At 40.0% G+C, this 26,722-nt stretch overlaps 2 protein-coding genes across 3 annotated transcripts; one reads left to right on the top strand and one right to left on the bottom strand.

Moving 5' to 3' along the window:
• Positions 1 to 558: 558 nt before the first annotated feature.
• On the bottom strand, positions 559 to 26,400 carry pi4kab (phosphatidylinositol 4-kinase, catalytic, alpha b). 2 transcript variants are annotated; one of them, XM_044026174.1, is made up of 55 exons: positions 26,223 to 26,400; positions 25,063 to 25,179; positions 24,588 to 24,681; positions 24,141 to 24,229; positions 23,981 to 24,053; positions 23,633 to 23,895; positions 23,414 to 23,480; positions 22,838 to 22,986; positions 22,679 to 22,744; positions 22,449 to 22,545; positions 22,145 to 22,336; positions 21,923 to 22,023; positions 21,610 to 21,739; positions 21,131 to 21,260; positions 20,953 to 21,048; positions 20,658 to 20,841; positions 20,031 to 20,131; positions 17,638 to 17,806; positions 17,496 to 17,546; positions 13,661 to 13,769; positions 13,108 to 13,244; positions 12,867 to 13,000; positions 12,520 to 12,602; positions 12,370 to 12,440; positions 12,150 to 12,274; positions 11,984 to 12,065; positions 11,739 to 11,822; positions 11,455 to 11,544; positions 11,001 to 11,120; positions 10,157 to 10,171; positions 9,907 to 9,999; positions 9,659 to 9,815; positions 9,449 to 9,576; positions 9,205 to 9,363; positions 8,810 to 8,961; positions 8,566 to 8,673; positions 8,354 to 8,481; positions 7,964 to 8,122; positions 7,693 to 7,772; positions 7,341 to 7,540; positions 6,967 to 7,057; positions 5,783 to 5,950; positions 5,605 to 5,658; positions 5,393 to 5,513; positions 5,158 to 5,287; positions 4,059 to 4,202; positions 3,900 to 3,970; positions 3,698 to 3,804; positions 3,483 to 3,587; positions 3,211 to 3,336; positions 2,995 to 3,115; positions 2,445 to 2,604; positions 1,779 to 1,868; positions 1,578 to 1,661; positions 559 to 1,489 (listed from the first exon to the last, which is right to left on the bottom strand). In XM_044026174.1, exons 1-55 carry the CDS (start codon positions 26,319 to 26,321, stop codon positions 1,438 to 1,440), a joined length of 6,306 nt encoding a protein of 2,101 aa, XP_043882109.1. In that variant the 5' UTR covers positions 26,322 to 26,400; the 3' UTR covers positions 559 to 1,437. The 2 variants fall into 2 exon arrangements, with proteins under 2 accessions (XP_043882109.1, XP_043882110.1); XM_044026175.1 differs by lacking the exon at positions 10,157 to 10,171.
• On the top strand, positions 14,127 to 17,236 carry serpind1 (serpin peptidase inhibitor, clade D (heparin cofactor), member 1). Its single transcript, XM_044026176.1, has 7 exons — positions 14,127 to 14,185; positions 14,333 to 14,603; positions 14,974 to 15,617; positions 15,747 to 15,895; positions 16,006 to 16,130; positions 16,287 to 16,431; positions 16,592 to 17,236. The coding sequence occupies exons 2-7, from the start codon at positions 14,341 to 14,343 to the stop codon at positions 16,781 to 16,783; spliced, it is 1,518 nt and encodes a 505-aa protein (XP_043882111.1). The 5' UTR covers positions 14,127 to 14,185; positions 14,333 to 14,340; the 3' UTR covers positions 16,784 to 17,236.
• Positions 26,401 to 26,722: the final 322 nt, after the last annotated feature.

Consider the following 26,722-nt stretch of genomic DNA (forward strand, 5'->3'; position numbering starts at 1 on the left):
ACAGAGCTCAAGGACACGTGATTCATCTCAAAAAAAGATACCATCACATACATAACTCACATCAACTAGCAGGAAATTTCAAGCTGTGGTGCTTCCAGCTTGGCATTCTAAGACTAATGTGGCCTTTAACAGTGGCAGGACACGAATCAACACTGGGGGGGGAATTGCAAAGAGTGAAACACTCTACACTCCCTGTGAAGTTTGACCTTTGTTTCAGACACGTTTTGTGGTATTACTGTGGTATTTTAAGTCGTGTCAACAGCGAGAGCCACCCTCACAACATGAGGCTGATTACAGCGGTTACACACACACACATATATTAACTCTGTACTGCCCTCTGGTGGGTGTACATATAAAATACAGCACATGGGTCCTGAAGGAGTTGCTGATCACATTTTTCAACATTGACTATATATGTTTTGGTTTTGATTAAATGGGATTTTTTTAAGTTTATGGAAAATAACTTTAATAACTTTGGAGAAATAGCTTTTACACATGTCAGAACTTGCCAGCAGCAACTAGCATGGCCTTATATGGCCCAATAATAGCATCGCACCATTAAGTTAATATATCTTTATTTTATTTCATATCTTGTGCATTTTCATTCAAAAGGCATGGAGACAGAAAAGTAGAGAGAAAATGGTTCATGAATATAAATATACAAAGAGGCAAAATCTTTACAATCAGTAACATTACATAAACGCTTACTAAGCATATGAACATGGGGCACAGCACTTTGGATAACAAAAAAAAACACAACCCTCCCCCGAAACAACACAGGAGGCTACATGGAAGTTAACACTTAACGATCAAGCTGCACTTACTTCCATCACCAAACAATAAAAATGTTGTACTTATGTGCATTACTTTCCCTCCCCTTTAGCAATGCTAAATATACAAAACACAGACCCAGTGTTACCTGGTGTGCAAAATACAGATGGTAACCTAAGTCTATACAGTCCCACTTACTTTTTAAAAACAAGACAAGTACCATGCCACAGATCTAAGAACTCTTGACTGGTCCATCAAAAAGAGATGCACAGTAGTACAGTAGAGTTTTGAGATGACAGAATAGGCCACATTGGTCAGAACAGAAATCAGTCTCCAATTACATTTGAAACCCCATCGAAAAATCAACAGCTTCAAGAATTCACACTCAGTACAAATAATTTAAAAAGTGTCAAGATGCGAGTGTAATAATGTGATAATAATTCATATTGATTCAACATAATAAATAACAGAATAGACTACTAATATACGGAAGTTTGGTATGAGAAGAAACAAGAAGCTTAAGTAAGTGATATTTAAACATAAAGGACTTTATCCAACAATCGTCACTGGTGAACATTTTAACAAAGGCACACATGCATACTCAGGCACATACACACACACTATGTACCAGTCACTATACATGTGCACATGCTTAGGCACAAATATTTAATACGGTATCTGATTTTGGTAATACTGGATCATGTCGTAGGTTCTACTCCTGTAACAGAAAAGAGCAAACGGTCGTATGGTCAAAATGTTGTCAGGAAACTAACATGAAGAAGAATATGTACAATAAGTACACCAACCTGTTGCTGAGGAAGCAGTTCTGGACGACTTTGATGATGAAGGAAGCTGCATCTTTCTCACTCAAACCAGGGTTGAATCGCTGCCTAAATGAGGAGAAACGGAGCGAATGATAAATGAAGTTGTTATAATAAAAACATTAATATTAGCACACACACAAACACATGCACGCACATGTGCACACATCCACATGTCTGACTCACTTGAGCAATTTGATGGTTTGTCCTCTGAAGCAGGGAAGACCAGTGTCCAGCATGAGGTTTACTAAGGAGACCACTCCATCCATGTAGGGCCTAATTCACCAGAGGAACTTGTATTAATTCAATTAATTAATTGTTGTGGTCATTGGCGCCAATCCCAGCTGACACAGGGCGTTCAGACAGGGCCGCGAACCAGGGTCTTTTTGCTGTAAGGCAATAGTGCTAGCCACTACTCTGCCATGTGACCCTCAATTCAATTTAATTTAATTTAATTTATATAGCACCAAATCACAACAATAAAATCACATCGTAAGACAGAAGTCTTACAATATAATAGAGAGAGAAGAAAACAAAAACAACAGCACACACTATAGACATGAATGGAGAGAAGGAAGAAATCTCTGACAGAACCAGACTCAGAGATGTGCAGCATCTGCCTCGGCCGGTTGGGGTGAAAGGAAAAATGGGGGACAGAGGAGAGATGGGGGGACAGAAAGGGGGGAGTGAATAGGATTGAGGGAGGCAATGAGAGAGACCAGGAGCAGATATGTATATCAGTTGCATTAAGTTTTAATTACTAAAAGGATTTTTTTTTTTTTTAAATAAGAAATTACATTAGAAATCTGTAAGGCGCAGTCTAACTTCTATAAAGCACTGCTACATACTAACCTGACAGCCAGGTATCCTCTCACACACATTTCCATGAACCACTTGAAGGGCGTGGCCTCCATCTTCCCACCCATGATCATCACCATCTCATCGGTGAGCTTAATATCAGGCTCCCAGCCGAGGTTCCCACCAGGAGAACTTTCAAACATGAAGCCAAAATCTGGAGTCGCACAAATACAACAGGTTAGGATTTTATTTAAAAAGCCTCAGGTGTTGTCTCTGTCACATTTCAGCATGACTATTAAGTTTTGGCTCCATCACTAATCATTTCAAAAGGCAGACAAAAATCACTTAGACATCTTTTGATGCTGCCATTGGTTTACACAAGTGAAAAAGTCTAAAAACTAGGTTAAAGAGGCTTTAAAGGTTATTGCAGTATTTTATTAGCATCATGTGGTGATGCTGTTGTTAAAGTGTTGTCCTGAAAAAGTACCAAGAGGTTTGCTGAATGTAAAACACACATTTAACCACTTGTATGATCTGACCTAGACAAAATGAAGTCTGGTGCAGCTGTGAACTGGACACGCAGACACACATGTACGATACACACCAATGTGGATGAGATGGCCCTGGCTATCCAACATGATGTTGCCATTGTGTCTATCTTTTATCTGCAGCAGGAAGAGCAGCAAGCTGTAAGCAGCCATACTGCGGATGAAGTTGTACCGTGCCTACAAGCACAAGTGTTGGGAGTATTATTAGATAAAAGTACAAAAATGTTATATTTTTATAAACAGCTAATGCCATTGTGAGATTTGTCATTTACCTTCTGGAAAGCTAGCGTGGATTCATCTCCATACTGGTTCCTGAAATAATCGTACATGCCAAAGTCTGTCTGTCGGCCCAGCTGATCACGGGACTTGCAATCTGGGATGCACTCGATCACGCCACACTGTGGTGGAACAGTGAAAACAGGAAAAAGTATGAAGTGGTTTGATCAGACGTCAGTTTTATGACTTTAAGAAAAGATGTTTGCGGCATCTTAGTAGAGAATGTGAGAGTCAATAATTCATAGACAGAGGTTTTACATGAACTTACACCGGGGGCTGTGGCCACCACCCTGTAAGGAAACACATAGAGGTCGAGGCCCACCAGCTGGAAGATGTTCTTAAATAAGCTGATGATTTGAAGAGCCAGCATGTCCTGTGCAAAACAATTTGTCATTATAACAACAACAACAAAAAAAAAAAGATAAAATGACTGAATCTGACATTACAGTGACAAAAGGAAAAAGTCATGTGTGAAACTGAGACCTGTCGGCAGTCGTCTCCCACTTTAAAGATGGCTGCCTGCCAGCAGATTCTTTTGGCCTCTTCTTCGTTCTTGACTTCATCCACAGAATCTGAGCGACACAGGAGACCTGAGGGAAAGAAGTCATTATAAACTGCTTCTTTGTGCATGATCTGAGAAGTCTTCAATCTTTCTTTTTTTAGGTTCCTGTTACAAGGACTTTACCTTCTTTTTCCAGCTCACTGACTCCACATCTTTTAACTCTGAATTTGGCCAGGTAGGGCGCTTTGGCAGCACTAAATGTTGAAACAAGCAGAGAAAAGTGATTCATATTGTGACCTGGGAACTGAAAGAGCACTGCAGTAGTTTAGTTTTGAGGCCCACCTTTGCATGGGGGTCCCAGACTTGTAGTCTATATCTAAAACGATGGCCTCAGGATTACTGGGAAGATAACAGCCAGGTTGGACTTTGATCTGTGACATGGCCTCCAGGCAGGCTCTTTTCCTCTCCTCCCCTTTGGGAAAAGGTCTGATGAACACAAACAAAAACAACTTGAACACACAGACATGACTGACTGGACTGAGAATAACATGCATGGGTATCTGACTGAATGACTCCAGACCACATGTGACAGTCAGGCTCTGCTGTTATTCACAGAGGCAACTCACTGGGGTACAAAGTAATTGCAAATGGAAGCAATGAGACTGCCAGACATTTCTCCCGCGACGAGTTACAATTAGGGCTGTAATGAGGGCAGAGGGGAATATTGACTGCCACTAGTGGGCTGACAAAACATACTCTGTATGAGCAAGCAATAATGGAACCTGTCACAGAACAACTCATAAGCTGTATATTGTACACACAGGCAGACGGGTCATCAGGGGCAACCGGCACATGGCTTATTATGTATTCCAGTCCAGTGCATAATCAAAGAGACAGTAGAGCAACCGATGACCAAATAAATGAACAACAAGGGGTTTGTGGAAGCAGATCAAGGTGGTGCAAGGCAGGTAAAGAACAAAACATGGTGACCCAGGGGCAAACCTGTTTCTACTTCATCAACATCTTAAAGATTACACAGAGTGTAGTGTTTTCCAAGTATTAGCATCCAAATAAAAAAAGAATTCAACTGTGGTGCAACTCTGAGGCCTTTCAATAAAGTTGTTTTATGCAGCATTATGCAACATATTTAAAATGAGGAAAAAAATGTTTAAGAAAATTAAGAGCGAGTAAAGCAAAAACACAAAGAGACGAAAGACAAGAATAGTCTTTAGAGCTATAGACACAAAAACAGAGGACAAAAACAATAAAGATGCTGAAGGGAGCAAAACACAATTAGGCTGGTTCTTAAATAAAAAATGTTGACTTTCAAATGTGAAGAGTCTTCAAACACATGTACAGTAAGAAATGTTTGGTATCTTTGGAAATGATGTATCTGTAGCATTTGATCATAGTTAAAGGCCTTACAAAAAGAGCGTCATACTTGATAATTGCTGATACATTGGTGATCTCATTGAAGAAGTCAAACTCTCGCTGGTAGAAGTCTTTGGCCGGGCCAGAGAGCGAGCCAGTGATCTCCTCCACCATCTGTTCCAACAGCTCGCCTATGTCAGCTGCAGAGAGAGGGACGATCAGAGTTCTGTATATTCTTTTCTATCTTCATGTCTGTGCACAGACACGAACATCAGAGAAAGAGTCTGAATGTAGAGATGTCTTACGGTCTTTTTGGTGTGCTTCCTCATCCAGGTATATGTTGGTTTTCATGTTCCAGATGAACTGATGAGCCAGCAGCTGAGACGTCTGAGCAGCCCACAGGATGTACTCTCTCACATAACCCATCTATACCAGGACGTACGGGAGGAAAGAAAGATGAGCGATGCTTCAAATTAACTTTTAAATCCACTGGTTGACAAAGGAATCTAATAATTACCTTGTCGTAACGAAGTGCTTGGACAATTTGTGGAATGTAAAATAAAATAGCATCCTAGCAACAGAGGGGAAAAAAATATTTGGTCAATATGTAAAATCGCTCCAAATGCTTCGTCATTAAACAATGTGACTCTGGTACAAAATAACTGTTAAAATTGACAGTGTGTATGTGTACATACAGGAGGAAAGGAGCGGAGCACTTTGACCCCATACTGGGCTGTGAGGGGGTGAGGAGGATACATGGAGGAGAAGTAAGAGAGGCCAGTTGGGGGATCTGCTGGGGCCCAGCACAGAATATGACTCAGCTCTGGAGAGTCAGCATCAATAGTGTGCCATGTCACCAGGAACTGGAGAAGAGAATGTGAAAAAAATAAAAACAACTTATTAAATAAACAACAAATAATACAAAATGAACAACGTCTAAGCAATGCAGGGGCCATTATTTCCACATCAAATATGATATAAATGTGATTAGTTATTTGCCTCTAGATTACGCTTATTAGTCACTACCGTGACTGGAATAAACGACAATAAAATGTCACAGAGGATTATCTGCTAAATTATGGGAGCCTTTGGGGAGGCTGTGCTGTGCCTCCCATGTCTCTTTCTTCGCTCATTAAGCGGTGAGTTAGTTGGGACTACATAAAAAGAACTAGGGGAAACAGAAAGGAAAATCATTACTTCACTGACACCATCATTTCCACAAGGGACAAAACAGAGCTACTAAGCAAACAATACAATTACAAACTTTTTACTCTGTGTGACTTAAGTGTCAACTTGAAAAGTCCAGTGTGAAATAATGAGTGAGACTGCAGAGTGCAACAAATCCTTACTCCTTACTTTCCCAAACGTGTTAGGAAATGATGGTGGCTTTCACACACCAGCGAGGATGTAAACACGGTTTCACAACTTGGAAATCTATGGCGCAAGATTGCGGCCTCTATAAAGTCACACAATAAGTCTATATAAAAGGGTTATTCTACGGCCACAAAAAACAAACTATCTTTATTTTAAAGAGATTAAATCATTTCTGCCCATGAACCTCTTGAAATACTACACACTGGACCTTCAACAGAGTTGCAGTAGTGTGAGCTTTTATAGTTAAGGAAATATTACATGAGCTTAAGTCACAAACATGAATGACTGGGTCTATAACTATGGCTTTGGGTGGTTGTAATTGTTTAATTTATTGAATGCAAATGGGGTCCTTAAAGGGCTTTCTTTCATTGAATTACATGAAAAACTAAAGTTTAAGGTCGAGGAGAAAAATTAATACAAAATGTGTGAATGGAGTGTATAAAGACAACTCAAAATTGGTACAGTAGAAAGGACAGCTACAGGTTTGTCAGACAGAGGACCTCACCTTGACTGCTTCTGGAACATCACACACAGCAGCTGGATCCATTCGCACCAGACGCGTCACCTCAGTAACAATAGCCTCTGTGTTTTTAAATCTGAAAAATAAATATAAAAACTGAAAATTGCTTAATGGGTTGCGATAATTTGACCGTGTCATGTCATGAACTTAACATGACATGTATTCATTTCAGGAATATATTGTGTGCACATATTGTGTGAGTAAATAACTTAAGACAAACCCGAGGTCTCCACCATCTTTCTTGTTTAAATCATTTGGCAAAACAATGCTACAATGTGTGGAAAGTTATGGATTTTGGCTCAAAACATTTTTTTTACTAACTTGTTTGGAAAACTTTGTTTAAATAAATGAATTTGAACCTGGTAGGAAGCTGCAGGGCAAGATAAGGCGCTATGCTCCACGCCAGGTTGACGTGATCTTTCCACTGTTTTTCTGTCAGACTGATGTATTTGGACCTCCAGTTTGCAATGCTGGTCTCCACTGACTGTTCAGTAGCAATAGCGAGCTCTTGAGTGGACAGCGGGTTGTACCATATTGTCAGCCGTTCAATCTCGCTGGCCTAGAGAGACGAGATGAGACAAAAGTTTAACGGAGACACATTTCACTTTGGGTACTAAGGCCTACAAGCACTGGTACAAGGAGGGTTTGGTGATTTGCATAGTCAAGCCAAAAGTTATTTGTGAAGAAAAACAAATCAGGAACAGTAAATACCAGTAAAGCTAGTAGTAGAGTCCTGCGTTTCATGTAGTATTTATGCAGCTGAGAGCCTCTGTTGCTTTTTTTGGACAGTCCTGAAACAGTACAGGGACAACATGCATATAAGAAACACATCACAACAGAGCCATGAAATATTTTATTGATGATTTCTTAGTTATTACTACTTTAATAAGAAGCAGATGAAGATTCAGTTCCACTGTGACCATTTTGGCAGCAAGAGAAGGGTCCCAGATTAAGGGTCCCAGTTCTGTGTGTGTGAATTTACCTGACTTTTTGGATATGGTGGACATCCCAGAGGACAGAGGGTAGGTGTTGATCCATCCCTGAGCCACCTGCTGCCTCTGGCCCACCGCTGCATCTAGATTACTCCGGCTATCTGTCACCGCCATGACAGACAGGCTGTTCACCGACATGTCTTGGGGATCTGTGCAAAGGAAAATATGTATCCACTCATCAAGGGGATCAAGTTAAGTTGTACGGTGCCTGTAAATCCACAGATGAGATAAATCATTCAGGAGCAGATATGACTGTGTTGACAGGATACAGATTTGAAAAGAAATATATAAATGTATTCAACTAATTATTTATCCACTCATCAAGAAAATGAACGTAAGGTTGACCAGAAGATTAGGTCACTGTTTTCTCACAGCTGTACCTGGGGGAACCAGCTGGCTAGCAGCCAGATACTTCTTGTCAGACTGAAGACTGGCATAGAACTTGATCATTATACTGATGTCTTCTCTCAGCCTCTTGTCTGTCTGAGTGGGGAATTTGGGAGCGATACTGGACAAAGACAGAGATGGCAAAGATCTCAGTGGAAACAGAGAAAACTTCAAATAAACAAAATAGCTTTCATTGTTTTTCTACCTGAAGTAGTCAAATGCCGTAGAGTAGATTTTTTCTCTAAGCACATTTCTGATAGTTGCATTTGTCACAACATCAGCATGCAGAAGAGTCAAGCCCAGAGTAAGCAGTCTGAAATAAAGTGATAGCACAACGGTCATCAAATCAAGGATTCATTATTTCTCACAGTTAATTATTACAGCATTTATGATTCAATCAGTTTGCCGGTGTAAAACTGACACCGGCTGATGTAAAACAGATTCAGTACCTGAATCTTGGTCCAATAGCAGCAACATGTCGGTTCAAACTGCTTTTGGGTCCACCGACACTTAAAATCAAAGATCTCTGCAAAATAGTGGTGAATATCTCCACTTGGTCAGCGCTGCTGTACTTCGCTATCTCAAACCTCTGCACTAGAAACTACAGTGAGAACAGAACAAAGAAGTGATGAAGAGGTGGCAGTTTCCAAATAAAAAAAAAACACTTTAAAACCCAATTTCATTTTATGAATCTTTTGCAACAGCATCTACAATAGGTCCATAGCTTATAGTTTCACAGCATTTGTGTGTGTTCCACTTTCAATAAGTTAGTTACGTGAAATTTAAAGCAACTTTAACAGTAACACAAATGGAAAGCAGCAGTTTGAGTCTCCATGATTCTGACCTCTATCCAGAGAAAGTGAGGGATGACATCAGGTGCACACGGTGCAGGCTGACTCTCCTCTGAGACAGCCAGTGGACCGGCCTCTACTTTAGTCTCTGAAAACAAACCCATCTTCTGCTCTACTGTCATCTGCCAAGCACCTGCCATCTCACGCATGAACTATGCAAACAGAAAAGAAAAGATAAAAATGTAGTATATGTGTAACAAAGATGCATATCATACAAATAGTAATAAATTCACATACTGGCACTTCCACACCATTGTGTGCAGCCAGGAGCCATTCCCAGCAAGCAATAGCCGTTTCCATCCCATGTTCTGTAAACATCTTCAGAGGAGACCAACACAGGTGGTGCAAAAGCTGGGGATCACAGTCTGAAAGACAAAAAGAAAGAAAATGCTGTAACAAGCTGTAAGAACACATTCTTATAAACGCAAATGAGGCAGAGCTGCTCACTTTTGGTAATGATAAGCAGGGCAGCCATCTTGAACATGGACTGAGTGAAGGCCTCTGGGTCTTTTCTGTCCAGAGCATTAGTCATCTGATGGATCATCAGCTTGTTGAGGTCTGACTGACTATGAATCGCCTCTGAGAATTGGATCATACCAGCCACCTAGATGACGTTCAAACAGACCATTAGGAATCATACTAGGCGCACAAAGTCAAGGAAAGTCATCGGATCTTCATATGAATAAAGTTATCACCTCTCCTGTGTAGCGGTTGCGCAGGTTGAGTGATGCCATGAAGTTGGAGTAGTCCTTCTTCACACATGCTGGTCTCTCTGTGAGCTGGGTGGTCTATGAACAAAAGTAATTAAAAAATAATAATAGGTGCCGATTAGGGCCACCAAGTTCTGAATCGAAAAGTGAGCTATGTTGCTGTGCTGTTACACGTCTGGATATACTGGGAGTATCATGCTTGAGCCCTCTGTCTGCATTCAGAGTTCTGACCAACCTGAGGGAAAGCAGCCTATGGTTGGCCACATGGAGAGGGACAGCACCAGCATACCAGTAAGCCAAATGGGCACCCAGCCAACAAAGTAACCAGGTAACCAGCACATCCGTAAATCAGCCAAGCAACCAGGTAGGCAGTTCGATGCGGTATTAATAAAGACAAAATACAACAAATGAAGCAAATGAAAAGACGGATGTAGCAGATAGCAAGCCCAAGAACACATAAAATGCATAGCAAGCAAAATAATGTCACACAGACTAATAATCATGCATACATGGACATAGATATAGTACTGTTAACAACTAGGTAAGACACACCCAGTGTTTACAGTACTATAGAAAACATAAAGAAGAAAAACATATTAAAGACATGTAACTGCACAAATGATACAAGACACTACTTGTCAGAGCCAACAAGGCCAAAAAAGGTTTTGACAGAGCAGCTAAACAGCTCTTTCATTATGCTCAAAAGCCACTAAAGTTTGTGTCATGTTCCTGTACTGGGTGCTTCCTGATATCTCTTTAAGTGACTAGAAAAACGCACAGGCATATTATTATTATTACATATTATTAAAAGCCACAACACGTCGTGGCTTTTAATAATATGCAGCTAAAATGTTTTGAATAATACAGAGTTGTCAAGGTCACGGATAGATGTCTGTTTTGCAGTTCTGCCTTTAAATATGCTTTTCAGTGTGGTAGCTATGGATTAAGACAATTATTTCAAACCTCACCATTCATTTGGAGAATGAAAATTCTGTCCCTACCCATACTCTGGGGTAAATCTGAGATTTACAGTACGATAACTGAAGTGTTCTGAAAGGGTTTTTGTGTCTGTGACTCACGCCTAGAGTAGTACTCTGTCTATTGTAGCCTGCAAAGTGCAGTATGCTCTCGGTGGCCATGGCGAGGCCAGTGTGCTGCGACAGTCCAGACATCCAGTTCTGGTGCTTGTTGAGGTACTCCTGCATTATACATGAAGAATAGTGAGAAAGAGATAAAATTCAAAGTGCAAAACCAAAATAAACAAAGAGGGATAGCAAATATCACAAGGATTTTTGTTATTATTCATTCATTTATTTATTTAAAATAAAACCTTTATTTACATCAAATTACACTTATATATACGTAACAACTTAGGGTAATTTCATCAAGGTATTATGGCTAAGGTAGTGTTGCAAAAATTTTAAAAATGTCAACATTCAGGTTTGGAACAAACAAATGTTGGTGGGGTTTTTTTTCATGAAAGGTTTTAAAATCTGCCAAGCATTTGTTCAACTTAAAGGTGAAAAAACTGACCTGTAGGTGAGACTTTGTGACTGAAGGTGCCCATTTCATTGCCTCTTTAAGGATCTCACCACACCGAGCAGCAAAGTCCTTAACTATACTCTAAGAGGAAATAATGATACAAGGCACTAACTTAAGAAAGCACTTTACTAATGATTTCCATTACAACCAACATCATACACAACCCATTCAGTTTCCAAAACACTGTTTAATTTATTCCACAACCACAAAAAGATTTACAACTAATACTATGCTGTGCTCTAGTGGACGCATTTGTAACAACAATCAAAACTCACCTCTCGGGCTTCATATGTGTCAGGAACAGTGATCCTGTAGGGGGTGTCTGGAATGTCATAGTACGGCTGATCCTTGTGAATGTCCTAAATAAACAAACAAGAAACTTATTGCAACTAAAACTTCAACTTGCACACCTCCTGTGGTTTAATAACAATCGTTTCAACAATGAATACATCTCATTTGTTCATTACAAGGAAGGCATCAACAGCCTGTGAGTAATACCATGGACCCCTCTGATACTCACAGCACTTAGTGACAGAGACAATGTCTGCAAAATATCCAACATGGTCTTAAGCACACGACCACTCCACAGCAGATGGGGGAATCTGGTTGAGGTAGCAGAACATAAAACAAACGTGTAAAATTATGTAAAATGATGCAGATGAGGTTTGTGAACGATAATTACTCACGTCTCAGCTAAACCAGAGAGGTATTTGTCTGCTACTCTGCGGATCCTCTTGTGGGTGTGATTAAAGTTGATCAAAAGGAATTGGGCATGACGCTCCAGTTCCTCCTCATGCTCTTTGGTCTTTGGCTACAAACATGAGAAATACACTTTGCTCTTTATTCACTGGTAAGGAAGAAGAAAATCTGTAAAGTATCTGGATATGTAAATATAATATCTATTACCTTTTCAGCCATCATTTGGAGGAAGACATCGAATACTTTATCACCAACACAAATAATGCACTGCATCATGCCTGTAATAATGAATAGGTACATTTAGAAAATGAATTTCACAGTTTACAGGAAAGAAAAAGGCTGCCACAGAGCCCTCACCAGATTTATCCTTCTGGATGGCTTTGTCTTCAAAGTATCGAAACATAACCTGGAACCTGTCGGGATCATTGGATCGAAGCATTCTGTATGTGGAAAGAGAAACCATATCAACATTCTTCTTTGCTGAACTGTCTCAGCACAGACGCACCACAGAAACAAAGTTTTTGATTTACACAGTACAGTATAGTTATATAGAAAGCTCTTTTAAAGATCTTTATGAGCAGAAGGAATGATTGGAGAAATACCATAAACTATAACCAATATTTAAAACTCATTCCAGGTCAAAAGACGAGTACATGTAAACTGGATTTAAAAAATGTAAAAAAAAAAAACTCAGTGGAACTGACCTCATGTATTCTAATCTGTAGACTGAGAGCAGATACGTAGACATGGCAAAGTCAAGCTTGTTAATGAGGGCAGACCCTTCAGGAGGTGGGTCAAGGAGGTTGCTGATGGTTGCCCGCAGGTCGCTCAACTCAGCCTAAACAACAGAAATAGTTCATTCAAACATAAGTCCCAGCATAGACACTTTGAAAAGTCTTTTCACTACCTTAATGCAAAAAACAAATTATATTTTGAAGACTGTACCGGTGTTACTGTGTCATTTTTCAGAGCAGAGTTGTATTGCAGTTCAGAGCGAAGAGGTTCTCCACTGGGGAAGGTGAGAAGAGGAGACTTTGTGGCAATCTCACACACGCCCTCATACCACTCCTCTGGCCAAAGCCCTGGAAGACAATTTACATGTGTTTATATATGTATTTTCATAAACTCAGGGTTAGGAAGCCTTTACTAGCAAGGGTATTTCCATGATGTTATACTAATATCTGTAATTTGACTCGGCTGTCAGGGGTGATGCTGATGATAGAAAAATCCAAAAAACCTGTATCTTGTTACTAAGTTGCTTTCTGTTGTGAAATAGCTCTCTGTAAATATTCTAAGGCAAATTCACCACATTATCACACAATAATATCTTTTGTATAAAACAGCTGGAGGAGCTGCAGAGGCTACTGACCACTCACAAAAAACATGGTATGTACCGTTAAATATCACTACCCTCTAATTTTATGAGATACAGTCGAGAAGTGCAGATTACTTTGTACTTAACATGCAGTATACTGTAAAGAGTTCAGCAATTGCTCACCCGATCCTTCTTCAGCAAAACCCATGACCACAGAGTACAACCAGAAATCCCTGAACAACTTCTGGAGGCGGGGCTTGGCCTCTTTGATTGGCGGAAGTCGCCTGGTCAACTGTGGGTTTAAAGAAATTGACACAATTAACAAAGAACAATGTGAAAGATGTAAAGTGATTTATGTTGCAAATGATTGTGTTCAAAGTGATTCTAAAGAAAATGTCAATTTGAAAAGCCTTCAAACACTAACAAATAAAATGTTTTTGGATGTTAAAAACCCACACTAATAAAACAAAGACACTGACAAAACATATATGTTACCTTATAACTAGCCACTAGCCATGTTCTTATATTCTTTGCAGCGGAATTGTGAAGAGTTAAAGATTTTAGTCAGTCAAAGCACTTTTTGGTCTGTTTGATCTGGTCTATTTGTTCAGGAGGAGCCCACATCAAAGTTCAGTTTTGTATTCAATTCTTTGCTCAGTGTCCTACAGACAGAAGCAACACAGCACTTACCACCAGCACACACAAACGGTAAGACATTTGTAAAATCTTCTGCATGTTTAGCCAGTGAAAACGTTATTAATGTCTACAGGTTCATTCCAGCATACTTTAATCACATCTACTAAATGCTGATCAGACCATCAGCTTATTCTAAACTATCCATTCCTTCTGCCTTAGCCCTCAGGATGTGGGTCATCGCCGTCATCTCTGCGGCCTGTCTGTTGTTCAGTCCATGCCTTGGTGATATCAAAGACCTTGACTTTCATTTCACTGACCCTAAACCAGAGGCCAGAGGCTTTGAACCAGATGGGGCAATGAATGTGGACACAATTCCCTTGGACTTCCACAGAGAAAACACAGTCACCAATGACCTAGTTTTTGATGGTTTTGAGGATGACGATTACATTGATTTTGATAAGATCCTGGCAGCAGGCGGTGATGACTATATGTATGTTTTAATGTTTATACTCCTAGTAGATTGGAAATGTGATGCTATACAAAAGCATACCGTTTAGATTATAGATTAGGTTCTAAATATTGTAAATGCTCTCTGTTAGGGTTAGTTTAGTTAAATATATGTAGTAACAGGTTAGGGTAAGGCAAAGCGGTTAACAGTTGGAATGTTATATGTAGTAAAATCATTTATATTGTGTGAGTAGGTGATTAAATTACTGCATCTGCATCTACTATATATTAGACAAATATAAATGTTGTTTCTTACAATACAGATGAATGTAATATGCTTGATAAATTGTATAACACCAAGCAAAAGCAATGTTAATTCATCCAACATTTCAGGATGCATGTATGTTTTTCAGTGAAGGGGATGAGATAGATGATATTGCCACGCCAGCCCCAGACATCGACATCTTTGCTGAACCCTCTGACCCAAAAATCCGTCGTGCCAGACTCCTTCGGCTGTTTCATGGTCGCTCTCGCCTTCAACGCCTTAACGTGGTCAATGCCCATTTTGGTTTTAATCTCTATCGAAGTCTTCGCAACGATGTGAACCAGAGTGACAACATTTTGCTAGCACCTGCGGGGATCTCCATTGCTATGGGGATGATGTCGTTGGGGGCAGGACCAGGAACTCACGATCAGATCTACAAAGCTCTGGGATTTGCCGAGTTTGTCAATGCTAGCCATCACTATGACAACACAACAGTGCACAAGCTCTTCAGGAAGCTCACACACAGGCTCTTCAGGAGAAACTTTGGTTACACACTACGCTCTGTAAATGATGTCTACGTCAAGAAAGATGTCCCAGTGAAAGACACTTTCCGTGCAGAGACAAAAGCTTATTACTATGCAGAGCCCCAGTCTGTGGACTTCAGGGACCCTGCCTTTCTGGACAAAGCCAACCGTCGCATCCAAAAGCTGACCAAAGGGCTGATCATGGAACCACTAAAGAGCGTAGACCCAAATATGGTGCTGATGCTGCTCAACTACCTGTACTTCAAAGGTGGTTAAAAAAACAAAATACTTTTCTCCATCTTGTTTCAAATTATGCATATAATTCCACAGTTGCAGAACTAAGGAACGAACTAAAGTGATCATATGAGTCTTTATACTAATTTGTTTATATGAACAGGTACATGGGAACATAAATTCTCTAAAGAAATGACACACTATCGCAACTTCAGAGTAAATGAAAAGACAAATGTACGCGTGCCAATGATGACCAACAAAGGAAACTATATGGCTGCTGCTGACCACGAACTTGACTGTGACATCCTTCAGGTGGGTGGCTTTAGATCATTTGGTGTCTGAAGAGCTTTTTTAACTTTTTCCCAGCAAAACACAAATCAATAAACAAGTACGCTGCATAATAATAAATGACCTATTTTCAGCTGCCCTACACAGGAAACATCAGCATGCTCATTGCTTTGCCAAGGAAGATCACTGGTATGAGGACCCTGGAGCAGGATATCTCTCCCACTGTGGTTAACAAGTGGCTCAAAAACATGACAAACAGGTATGCAGTGGTCTTTAAAATAACTGCATAAATAGCTGAGGAAGCACTATTTTATGAACTTTTTCAACCGCAGTACCTTGACAATTGTTGCTTGGGATAGATGCTGAAAATGTCTGGACCTAGCATAGACTGAATCTTTTCTATTCCTCCCTGCAGGACTCGTGAGGTTGTGTTACCTCGGTTTAAACTGGAGCAGAACTACGACTTGATTGTAAATTTGAAGGAGATGGGCCTCACTGACTTGTTCCAGGAGAGTGGAGATTTCACTGGAATGACTTCGGAAAAGGTTGCCATGAACTGGGTGAGTATGATTAAATCAGCGATAATTGCATTAAGAAAGACAAACTGATCATAAAAACAAGTGTCAAAAAACTTAAGTATTTATGTAATTATTGGACACCTTATCAACTGCCACTAATAATCCTCACTATTTTAAAATGTCTTCTGATCTCTCTCTGCAGCTGAAGCACCAAGGAACTATCACAGTGAATGAAGAGGGGACAGAGGCTGCTGCTCTGACACAAATGGGATTCATGCCCCTGTCCTCTCAGATCCACTTCACTGTGGATCATCCGTTCCTCTTCCTGATCTATGAGCACCGCACTGACTGCCTTGTATTCATGGGTCGAGTGGTCAATCCTTCTCAGAGCTAAATTTTGACAAACAGCTAAATTATACAGTACAAGTTACATCTTTGGTTAAAGCTTCTAACTATGCTTTAATGAACCCCAGAAATGTTTCTAATTTTTATAGCTGAGACGTTGTTTTTAAATAGTGAATTACTTTCTTTAGCACAACATGTAAAAATAGAGTGGGTCTCGATGTGAATTTTGCCACCTACTGAACACTTAAACTTCCTCATATTGCTCAAAATGCTGAGATTGTTTGAGTGGCTCAATGAATTCTTGTTATCTGTCTGTCAATGTTTTATCTTTTGCAGTGAGGGTAGAGGAGTGTGCTCAAAAAAAGAACATCTCTCTACTGTCATTGCCCTCATGACGTTCTGTAGCGTCATAACTACAGAAACACCCTAGATAAAATGTTATTACTGTCAAGGGAGATGATAAAATAATAAATAACATTACTGTACAAGGTACAAGAATGTATCTTATTGGTTGTACTGTATTTATTTTATTAAAGCGAGTGCCTAAATGGATTAAAAATAATTGTACTGCAGCTGACAAGGTAAATATTTGTTCATCGAAGTTAAAAGCTAACTAATGGCCTAGGTTTGTCAGTTACAACTGAAATACTCATGTAGATCTTTTCACTGGACCCTATGTGGGTGTTTTGTTTGACAAATTCTTGCAGCAAAAGAATGACAACTGTCTCTGAATAAGAATTCATGTACAGGATAGTACTCACCACAGCAATCACTGGGATAAGAACTCCAAGATTGCCAGCACTACTTGATGCCTATGGGAGATAAAGAGTGGTTTCCAGTTTATAAGCCTTGATGTGATCAGTTTTCTGCCGTGTTCATTTGTTTTAGAATGTAAGCACATACCTTCAGTGCTGGTCCCTTGTCTGAGGCTCTCTCACTGGCTCTCTTTCCTTCCAGGCCTAGTTGGACAAACAGTTCTAATAGGTTCACCATTAGTTCATCAACCAGCTGCTCCCCCTGCAGGTTGGCTGCAATATTGGCCAGAGCATTTATCACTGCCAGAGAACAGTGCCTTGGAAAAGAAAGACACAGAGAAGACAGTTAAACAGAGTCACATTATTGGGAAATCACATGCAAATGTACAAGAAAGTACATTGAGGGGTCATTTTATGAGGAACAGTTCAAATGCTCATTAACAGAAATATCTAACAGCCAATCAGTTGCAACTCAGTGCACTTGAGCATGCAGAATTTTCACCCAAAGCCATCTCTATGGTTTACAGAGAATGGTCAGAAAAAGAGAATTCAGTGAGCAGCACATACAGTGGGTACGGAAAGTATTCAGACCCCTTTAAATGTTTATAAATTGTTCTTTGTTTCATTGCAGCCATTTGCTAAAATCAAAAAAGTTCATTTTATTTCTCATTAATGTACACTCAGCACCCCATCTTGACAGAAAAAAAACAGAAATGTAGAAATTTTTGCAAATTTATTAAAAAAGAAAAACTGAAATATCGCATGGTCATAAGTATTCAGACCCTTTGCTGAGACACTCATATTTAACTCTCATGCCGTCCATTTCTTCTGATTGTCCTTGAGATGGTTCTGCTCCTTCATTGGAGTCCAGCTGTGTTTAATTAAACGGAAAGGCACACACCTGTCTATATAAGACCTTACAGCTCACATTGCATGTCAGAGCAAATGAGAATCATGAGGTCGAAGTAACTGCCCAAGGAGCTCAGAGACAGAATTGTGGCAAGGGCCAGATCTGGCCAAGGTTACAAAATAATTTCTGCAGCACTCAAGGTTCCTAAGAGCACAGTGGCCTCCATAATCCTTAAATGGAAGACGTTTGGGACGACCAGAACTCTTCCTAGACCTGGCCGTCCAGCTAAACTGAACAATCGTGGGAGAAGAGCCTTGGTGAGAGAGGTAAAGAAGAACCCAAAGATCACTGTGGATGAGCTCCAGAGATGCAGCAGGGAGATGGGAAAAAGTTCCACAAAGTCAACTATCACTATAGCCCTCCACCAGTCGGGGCTTTATGGCAGAGTGGCCTGACGGAAGCCTCTCCTCAGTGCAAGACATATGAAAGCCCGCAAACAGTTTGCCAAAAAACACATGAAGGACTCCCAGACTATGAGAAATAAGATTCTCTGGTCTGATGAGACCAAGATTTAACTTTTTGGCGTTAATTCTAAGCGGTATATGTGGCGAAAACCAAACATTGCTCATCAACTGCCCAATACAATCCCAACAGTGAAACATGGTGGTGGCAGCATCATGCTATGGGGGTGTTTTTCAGCTGCAGGGACAGGACGACTGATTGCAATTGAAGGAAAGATGAATGCGGCCAAGTACAGAGATATCCTGGAAGAAAACCTCTTCCAGAGTGCTCAGGACCTCAGACTGGGCCGAAGGTTCACCTTACAACAAGACAATGACCCTAAGCACACAGCTAAATTAACGAAGGAGTGGCTTCAGAACAACTCTGTGACCATTGTTGACTGGCCCAGCCAGAGCCCTGACCTAAACCAATTGAGCATCTCTGGAGAGACCTGAAAATGGCTGTCCACCAACTTTCACCATCCAACCTGACAGAACTGGAGAGGATCTGCGAGGAAGAATGGCAGAGGATCCCCAAATCCAGGTGTGAAAAACTTGTCATTCCCAAGAAGACTCATGGCTGTACTAGCTCAAAAGGGTGCTTCTACTCAATACTGAGCAAAGGGTCTGAATACTTATGACCATGTGATATTTCAGTTTTTCTTTAATAAATTTGCAAACATTTCTACATTTCTGTTTATTTTCTTTCAAGATGGGGTGCTGAGTGTACATTAATGAGAAATTTTAGAAAATGGCTGCAATGAAACAAAGAGTGAATTTTCCGTACCCACTGTATCTAGCCAGAGAATTCCAGCAGTAAATGGAAAATGGCCAAACTGGTTCAAAGATATACAAAGGCCAAACTAACTCAAATAATAAATTCAAATTAACTCAGGAGCACTCTCATTATGATTTGACTACTTATTGCAACAAATGAAAATACAGTTATACTTCACTCTGCTGTTTAGATGCTCTCCATATTGGCCAAGCAGTACGCTAAGCCAAACTCTAGCCTTGAAGTAGATAGTATACAGCAGCAGAAGACCACCCGACACACATAATATCTAAAGTAGTGGCCAGTGATTGTATAGTGAACTACTCCTGACCAGAGAGCAAAGAGCCAAAATGATGTTATTTCTCCCAACTATTTTTTTCATTTTAAACAACGACAGTACAACAGCAGATGTTCACCTGTAGCCTTGATCTCTGTAGTCTTTGGCCGAGTAAACCACTGAACTGGCCTTTACGCTGATCTGCTGAAACAGGTTCCATACCTCCTGATAGATGTATTGCTACAAGACAAACAAAGTGCCAGGGATTAAGACAGCAACAGAACAGAAGAAAAAAGCCACTTTACTGCTCATTTCTTAAACCATTTACTTTTTACTTTCGCATACAAATTCAAGATATCAGAGCAATTTATTTGTACGTGCTACATACTGAATTTTTTTTTTTTCCACTTCTTCGTTAATTGTAGCCTATCACACTCTGGGAACACGGGTTGTTAAAAACCCTACGTTGCATGTCCCTGGTGTCAGCTGGAACACAGGAAGCTATAGTTAATGCAAAGTGTAATGAGCAAGTAAACAGTAGCCAGCAGGCTTATACTAATTACAGCATGTCAGCAGCTCTGGATTAAGAAAAAGGGTTTAGCTTGCTTCTATTTATGCAACAGTGATGTGGCTGCACCATCTAATAAACCTGTATTTTTCTTTAACTATATACTAATAGTTTTTTTCTTTTCAGTGATCCAGTGCTAACTACTTCCTCATACCTTTTCAGTCATTAATATATCACAGCCAGCCACTTTGTACTTACATTGCCTGTGATGACCATACAGCCCAGCTGGTCAATGATGAGCACATCCAGCTGTGAGGGAGGCTGACAGAACTTTTGTTGAAGGATTTGTAAGATGTGCTCCATGACTTTAGGTGTGTCTCTCAAAGCCACAGCAATGTGGCCCAGTGCTCGAATGGTGTGCTCTGGGATTAGGTGGGCATCCCTGGCAAAACAGACACATTTTATTTTTAGAGTGGCTCCTCATCATTGCAAGAACCTGTTATTCATTGGGGAAGCTTCAAAATTGCTTTTTCCAAATATAAATATTGCTGACTTCTCATTTTCTTGTGAAATGTAAAGACGATTGGACAGACTGGCTAGAAAGGCCTCTGCTATCACATGGTCCATGGTCAGCCCAGCTTTCAGACACCTGAGGAAACACAATAAAATGATTCAAATGTACATGCAAACATGTGTTTTAATTATTGCTGTGCCAGTTGTTTGTGTCTGACCTGCAGATGTTGTCGATGGAGATGTCTCTGAGCTGTTCATACATGGACGGCTGGTCTTTCCTGTTTGACAGGAGATTGAAGGTGGACTGAGAATGCTCATTGGTCACGTTAATCCGAATTTCTCCTGTGCCTTAAAAAAAGAGGGATAAAACCACAGTGAAAGAAACATTATGACAAACAATCTCATCACAAGCATTTTAATACTGTATATTTACTGTACAAATTATGATCCTGCACAGAAAAAGAAAGGGCTCAGTGTAGAGCCAAATTAAACCCTTTAACTTAACCCTTTAGCAGCTGAAAAATGTGTATCTGCAGGTGGTCATCAATAAACACTGACTCTGCTCAGATCAATACTGGATGAGATGTATTGTCGGATGTGTTATGAAATAATCGCATTTCTTTGGAAAAGAAAAAAACTGAACTGGTGCTGAGAACACTTTTGTTGAGCACAAGTAGGACTTCAAAGTGATCTGTACCTGTGCTGCACTGGCTGTGATACTTGTAGAGTTTTATGAGAACGGGAGAAGGAACCACCAGAAAATCCCTGAGAGAGGTTGTGGCAGAATGAGCAACTACTGGAAACCTCTCACACAGACGACCCAGACCCTATGAAAGATGAGAAAACAGTGAAGATAAAATACAAATCAACCAATAAAAATGGAAAATGCTTTTAAAATAGGCTATTAACACCCCACAAAATATGTCTTGCATCTGATGATGTAGTGACTTTATCGAGCGCCTTGTTTTGAGCAAATACTGTGGCGCTCTTTCTACCCTATTATATTCTACCTGTAGGCAACAGATGAGCAGGGGCATATGTGCAATGATGACTTTACTGGAGGTCTTTGACTGCAGCTTCTCTGACAGCTTGGTGCACAAATTCTCTGCTCCTGAAAAACACCAGGAAGGAAAGAAAAGTGACATAACCAGCATTGATCAACACATTCTGTACTGCTGTGATTACAAAATCTGACAATACAGCTCTGCTCACTCTAGGCTACTATTGATCACCTTGCTCATCTTTGACAGCCCACACCATGAGGTCCACACATGCAGCATTGGCTTGGCAACGAAGCTTGAGAGGGCTCTGTTCCCCTGGCAACCCCCCTGCATCGTGTAGTACCCGCTGCAGCTCTGACTGACTGCTGCTAAATTGCTCCAGTACGAAATCATGCACTTCCCTTACGAACGCTGGCTGCAAGGCTGAGAAACACGATGAGAGTGTAAACATTTGACCGCACAAAATACAGCAATGGAAACCAAAAAAACTGTGTGGCTTTATCAACTTATACATAAAACATTTATGATGCTTTACCTTTCATGTAATATAGTGTGTCCCGCAGCATTTTGAACACACACACATAAAGAGGGTCACTGATGGTTTTGTAATAGAGGTTGATTCCAGGATTAGACTTAATAACAAACAAAAGAGACAATACCAGAGATGATTATTTAACTGATAATGGCACAAGTATAACTTTGACTTTTAAGTATGTTTATACACACACTGATTATATAATCATATACTATATTGTTTACAATTACCTCTCCAACTTCCAACATGATGGTGTCAAGAGTTTTCAAAAAAGATTCAGAAACAACCTTCTTCACCTGTAAATAACACGCAGAAACATCGATGAAAATGCAACATACATACATACAGAGGACGGGAGACAAAAGAAGTAGAGGACACTTTTACCATACCATTCCAAGGAGCTGTCGGAGCAAATCGACCGGAACCTCCACATCATTTTCCCCTACCCCCAAGAAGAGAGGGGACACTGAAAAACTGGAGCTGACTGTGGAGAAATAGTAGTCAGGGTCCACTGCACTGCTGTCTGGGAGGTAAGCACCTGAAAAGAAAGAGGTGAAATTAAAAGATAAATTAGAGGTGGGACAATGTATGACTTGTTTCTGGAGGTGATATGAATGTAATTTTAATAGCGGAAGATACTTCAGTTTACTGAGGTTAATGACAATGGTAAAATTAATAACCGTCACAAATGGATGTCTTCCTCTGTGACAGATCACAAAAATGTAGTTTTCGAAGTATTGGCATAAAATATCAATTGTCTCATGCATGGTAAGATTATAGTCAAGTAAGTAAAGAATATAAAAGACAAATTATCAAATGTTTGTCTTGAAAAGACATAATTAATACCAGTACTAAATTGTATAATGCTGATTACGGACAAGCACATGCTAGATTGAGATGCAAGAATCCAGGTTTACAACCATTGAATTTAGTCAACAAGCAGTGTTAGTGTTAGTCAGTTTTACCTTCAAAATAATGTGGGCCAGGAGCAGTGGGAGAGCAGGGTGAGTGCCCTCCTGGGTCTGTACACGCCTATAACACATCATATTACATAGTTCATTTAGCAACTGACCATAATCAAATGACAAAGCATGTGAGAATACAATGACTCTACAGTGGCATCAGACTATCCTCCTAAACACTGAAAACACAATCAAAAAATGCCCATCCCAACATACACACACCTGTGCAGAGGAATCCAGGTTGGTCCCGGTACGTCTGCGCAGAGTGTCACTCTGATAAACTGTCAGTAGTGAGGATGGTAGGATGGAACGAAAGTCGTTGAAGGATCTGCGCCGCACTCCTTCCGTTTCCTCTGTGACACAGGGCGCCTGGGGTGAATCTTTGGGGAACAACTTGGACAACAGTGCTTCGTCTGTGTTGCTGTAGCGGCCAAACGCTCGAGTCATGCCAAGCAGGGTGGGAATAATATATCTGCACAGGTAAACTAGAGAAGAAAGAGAATCTGTGAAGTTTTTCATTTGCATTACTAATATTATGGACTTTGTTGCTTTGAGTGCATACAAGTGTACCATTGTCTTGATTATCAGGTGTTTGGCACATCTCCTGCAATGCCTGCATGACCTCCATTACAGTGTTCAAAATCTGGTTGGGGAATAAATAGAAACAGTAACTTGGCATTTAAATCACTTACACCTTGCATAATGAAATACACCACTACTTTATGCCGACCTCATATCTGGAATCTGGGTCTCTCTGAGCCACATCTGACAAAAGAGTCACTAGACAGAAGCTGAAGGTTTCTGCAACAGGGAGATATTCTGAACACAGAAATAGACAAGAACAGTTAAATTCCAAATACAGTAAGTGCTCAACAGTAAAAAGAATAACTTATAGATTAATCAACAAGGGGAAAAGACAAACCAACAGTAAATACTAATTGGTTGATTAATCAGCACTAGTTGAGTGGATGAACTCTATTTCATAATATATTGTACCACTGTCATGTCTGGCCAATGTTATTTTGCTCTTTACAACTAGAGAGCACTGTTTGTTTAATCAAATTGTACATTTTAGATCAATCAGCACTAACTCATTTTATATAATATTGAATAAGGGCATCAATTAAAAAAAGCGATTGTAAAACAAAAGGCTTAGCTATAAGAGGATTGTTCTTACCCTTTCCTTTCTTTCCCAAGTTCTCTTCAATCCATTGCACCCGTGGCAAACCTTTCACTAGACTCAGCAAGTAGGAAACAAGAATGTCTTTGTGCTGCCAAAATAAAGCAAACACCACAAGCAATTACTGGCAAAGAACCACACATTTCTTTGCCTAATGCGTAGTGATAGATCAAAAATATGTTTGTTTTGTTCTCACAAATCAAATTTGGGCAAAAGAAAATAAATAAAACATTATTTAAAGACTGAAAATTGAAGCTGCTACCTCGACATAATCAGACGATAGGGAAGCTTTTCACAGTCTCAGTCTCAGTGTGATGTGGTTAAAGGCTTTGATCGCTGGCTGCAAGCATGTAATAAATACTGTGTGTAACGTTTGGATTTTAAATCCACTGCTAGGACAGGCTATAGCTCAAATGTTTTAAGTGATGACAAAAATACTCAAGAGCTCGACCCTTTCCTGATCACCACCCACCTGAAGGCCGGACTCCACCAGAAACACAGCGAGTGCAATAACAGCATCTCTGCGACGCACATCCAGGGTGAAAACACCACGCACTTCCTGTGGACACATACATTGTAGCTTCTGGACCTAAAAACGCACAAAGAGATCATTTCTAAAATACAACATATAATATTAAAAAAGAAAAAGGAATGTGGGAAAACATATTTTTGCTTTTTACTATTTATACATATTTTTGATTCATATTTTAATCTGCTAGCCCTCTATTTAATTACTTGCATTATTATTTATTTATGTACAATGACGTTTTTTTTCTCATAAAATCAATAAGTGCTGATAATGGAAAAAACTGCATCATACATCAACCATTGGCTGCACTGATACTGCACTAACAAACCCTTATCTGTTGACTGCTACAAAAAAGATCTGTTTTAATTTATTTTTGTAACAGTTATAATAATACAATGTATTGCAATCAAATTTGATCGAAAAAAGAAAACGAAATGTTTATATTATATTAAGACACCCAAGGACACTCAACAGAATACGCAAACTAAAAACAGTTTATGCTTGATAGAATGGTAAAACAATGTGTTAGATCAGTAATACTGCAGTAAATACTGTCCAAACCTTACATGACACAAGTATTAATATTGATCTTTGATGACCGCTACAACTGGGAATTCATGTAGAAACACAGTGAAACATAACATATTGCAGAAATTTGCAATATCCTGCGTATTTTGTTTGATTTTAACCTCATGTAATTGCTGCGTTTACAAACTAAGTGATCTTCCAGCACTACCAAAAAAAACATCGCTTTTCATTCACACCTAGTTGACAGGGCTGCTGGTTAATCTGTCTTCTCCCTCTCACTTTACTCTATGTAAACCTGTTTGACTGCAGTGCTGATCGAGCCTGACGACTCTTCTCAGTGAGATGCAGTAACAGGCGCCGGACACGAAGCTACGCCACTTTATCCTGCGTTTCCTATTTACTGGGGACTATGCTACGGACGATTGACAAATGTTAGCTCGACTTTCAACGTGTTAAAAGATCAAAATAAACCACGGCTGGTGCGGAAGCGAAGCTACACCCTGAATGAACTGTTGCTTCACATAAGCTAATTAAGACAGATATGCCCCTCAAAGCTCACTAGGTCTTTCTCTCACCTTCTCCGCTGGTGCGGGACGGTGAACGGCTAAAGAGCGGGCCAGCGACAGGACTGTGTTGAAGTAAAAACCCCTCGTACCGCCTCCCATTACGGACATGTTTGCCCGAACATCAGACGAGCGAAAACTCGGCGGAGAAGAAGCAGTCGAGCAGCTGGCGCTGGCTCAGCCGCAATACGGCAACTCAGCAGGGACAATTCTGACAACGGCAGATTGTGAATTTGTATTTGACCAATACACGTCACATAAACAAAACACGGGGCAAACAAGAATTTGTTGTATTCGATACATAATATATTTAATCTATTTAAAAATATATATATTTTTAATAAAGAATACAAACTATACTGGTGGAGCGAGATGAAGAACCGACATTATACAGGTGTATTCTGTGTCATTAAACATCTAATAAATGATGCAGGATTTATTGGCTTTAATCGAAAAAGAATTACTAAGGTCTGCACAAGTGAATAAGTCAAATTACGTATGTCTGTAGATAT

This window comes from Solea senegalensis, linkage group LG5, assembly GCF_019176455.1.
Source record: "Solea senegalensis isolate Sse05_10M linkage group LG5, IFAPA_SoseM_1, whole genome shotgun sequence".
Classification (NCBI taxonomy): domain Eukaryota; kingdom Metazoa; phylum Chordata; class Actinopteri; order Pleuronectiformes; family Soleidae; genus Solea; species Solea senegalensis.

Excerpts from the sequence above, each read along its gene's own strand:
- serpind1 (XM_044026176.1), top strand. The coding sequence starts at position 14,341 with ATGTGGGTCATCGCCGTCATCTCTGCGGCCTGTCTGTTGTTCAGTCCA. Across the intron at positions 14,604-14,973 it reads GCAGGCGGTGATGACTATAT|TGAAGGGGATGAGATAGATG; the intron begins GTATGTTTTAAT and ends TATGTTTTTCAG. Across the intron at positions 16,131-16,286 it reads CTCAAAAACATGACAAACAG|GACTCGTGAGGTTGTGTTAC; the intron begins GTATGCAGTGGT and ends TCCTCCCTGCAG.
- pi4kab (XM_044026174.1), bottom strand. The coding sequence starts at position 26,321 with ATGTCCGTAATGGGAGGCGGTACGAGGGGTTTTTACTTCAACACAGTC. Across the intron at positions 13,770-17,495 it reads TTATCCCAGTGATTGCTGTG|TTGACCAGGCGACTTCCGCC; the intron begins GTGAGTACTATC and ends TTAAACCCACAG. Across the intron at positions 8,962-9,204 it reads CTCACTTTCTCTGGATAGAG|TTTCTAGTGCAGAGGTTTGA; the intron begins GTCAGAATCATG and ends TTCTCACTGTAG.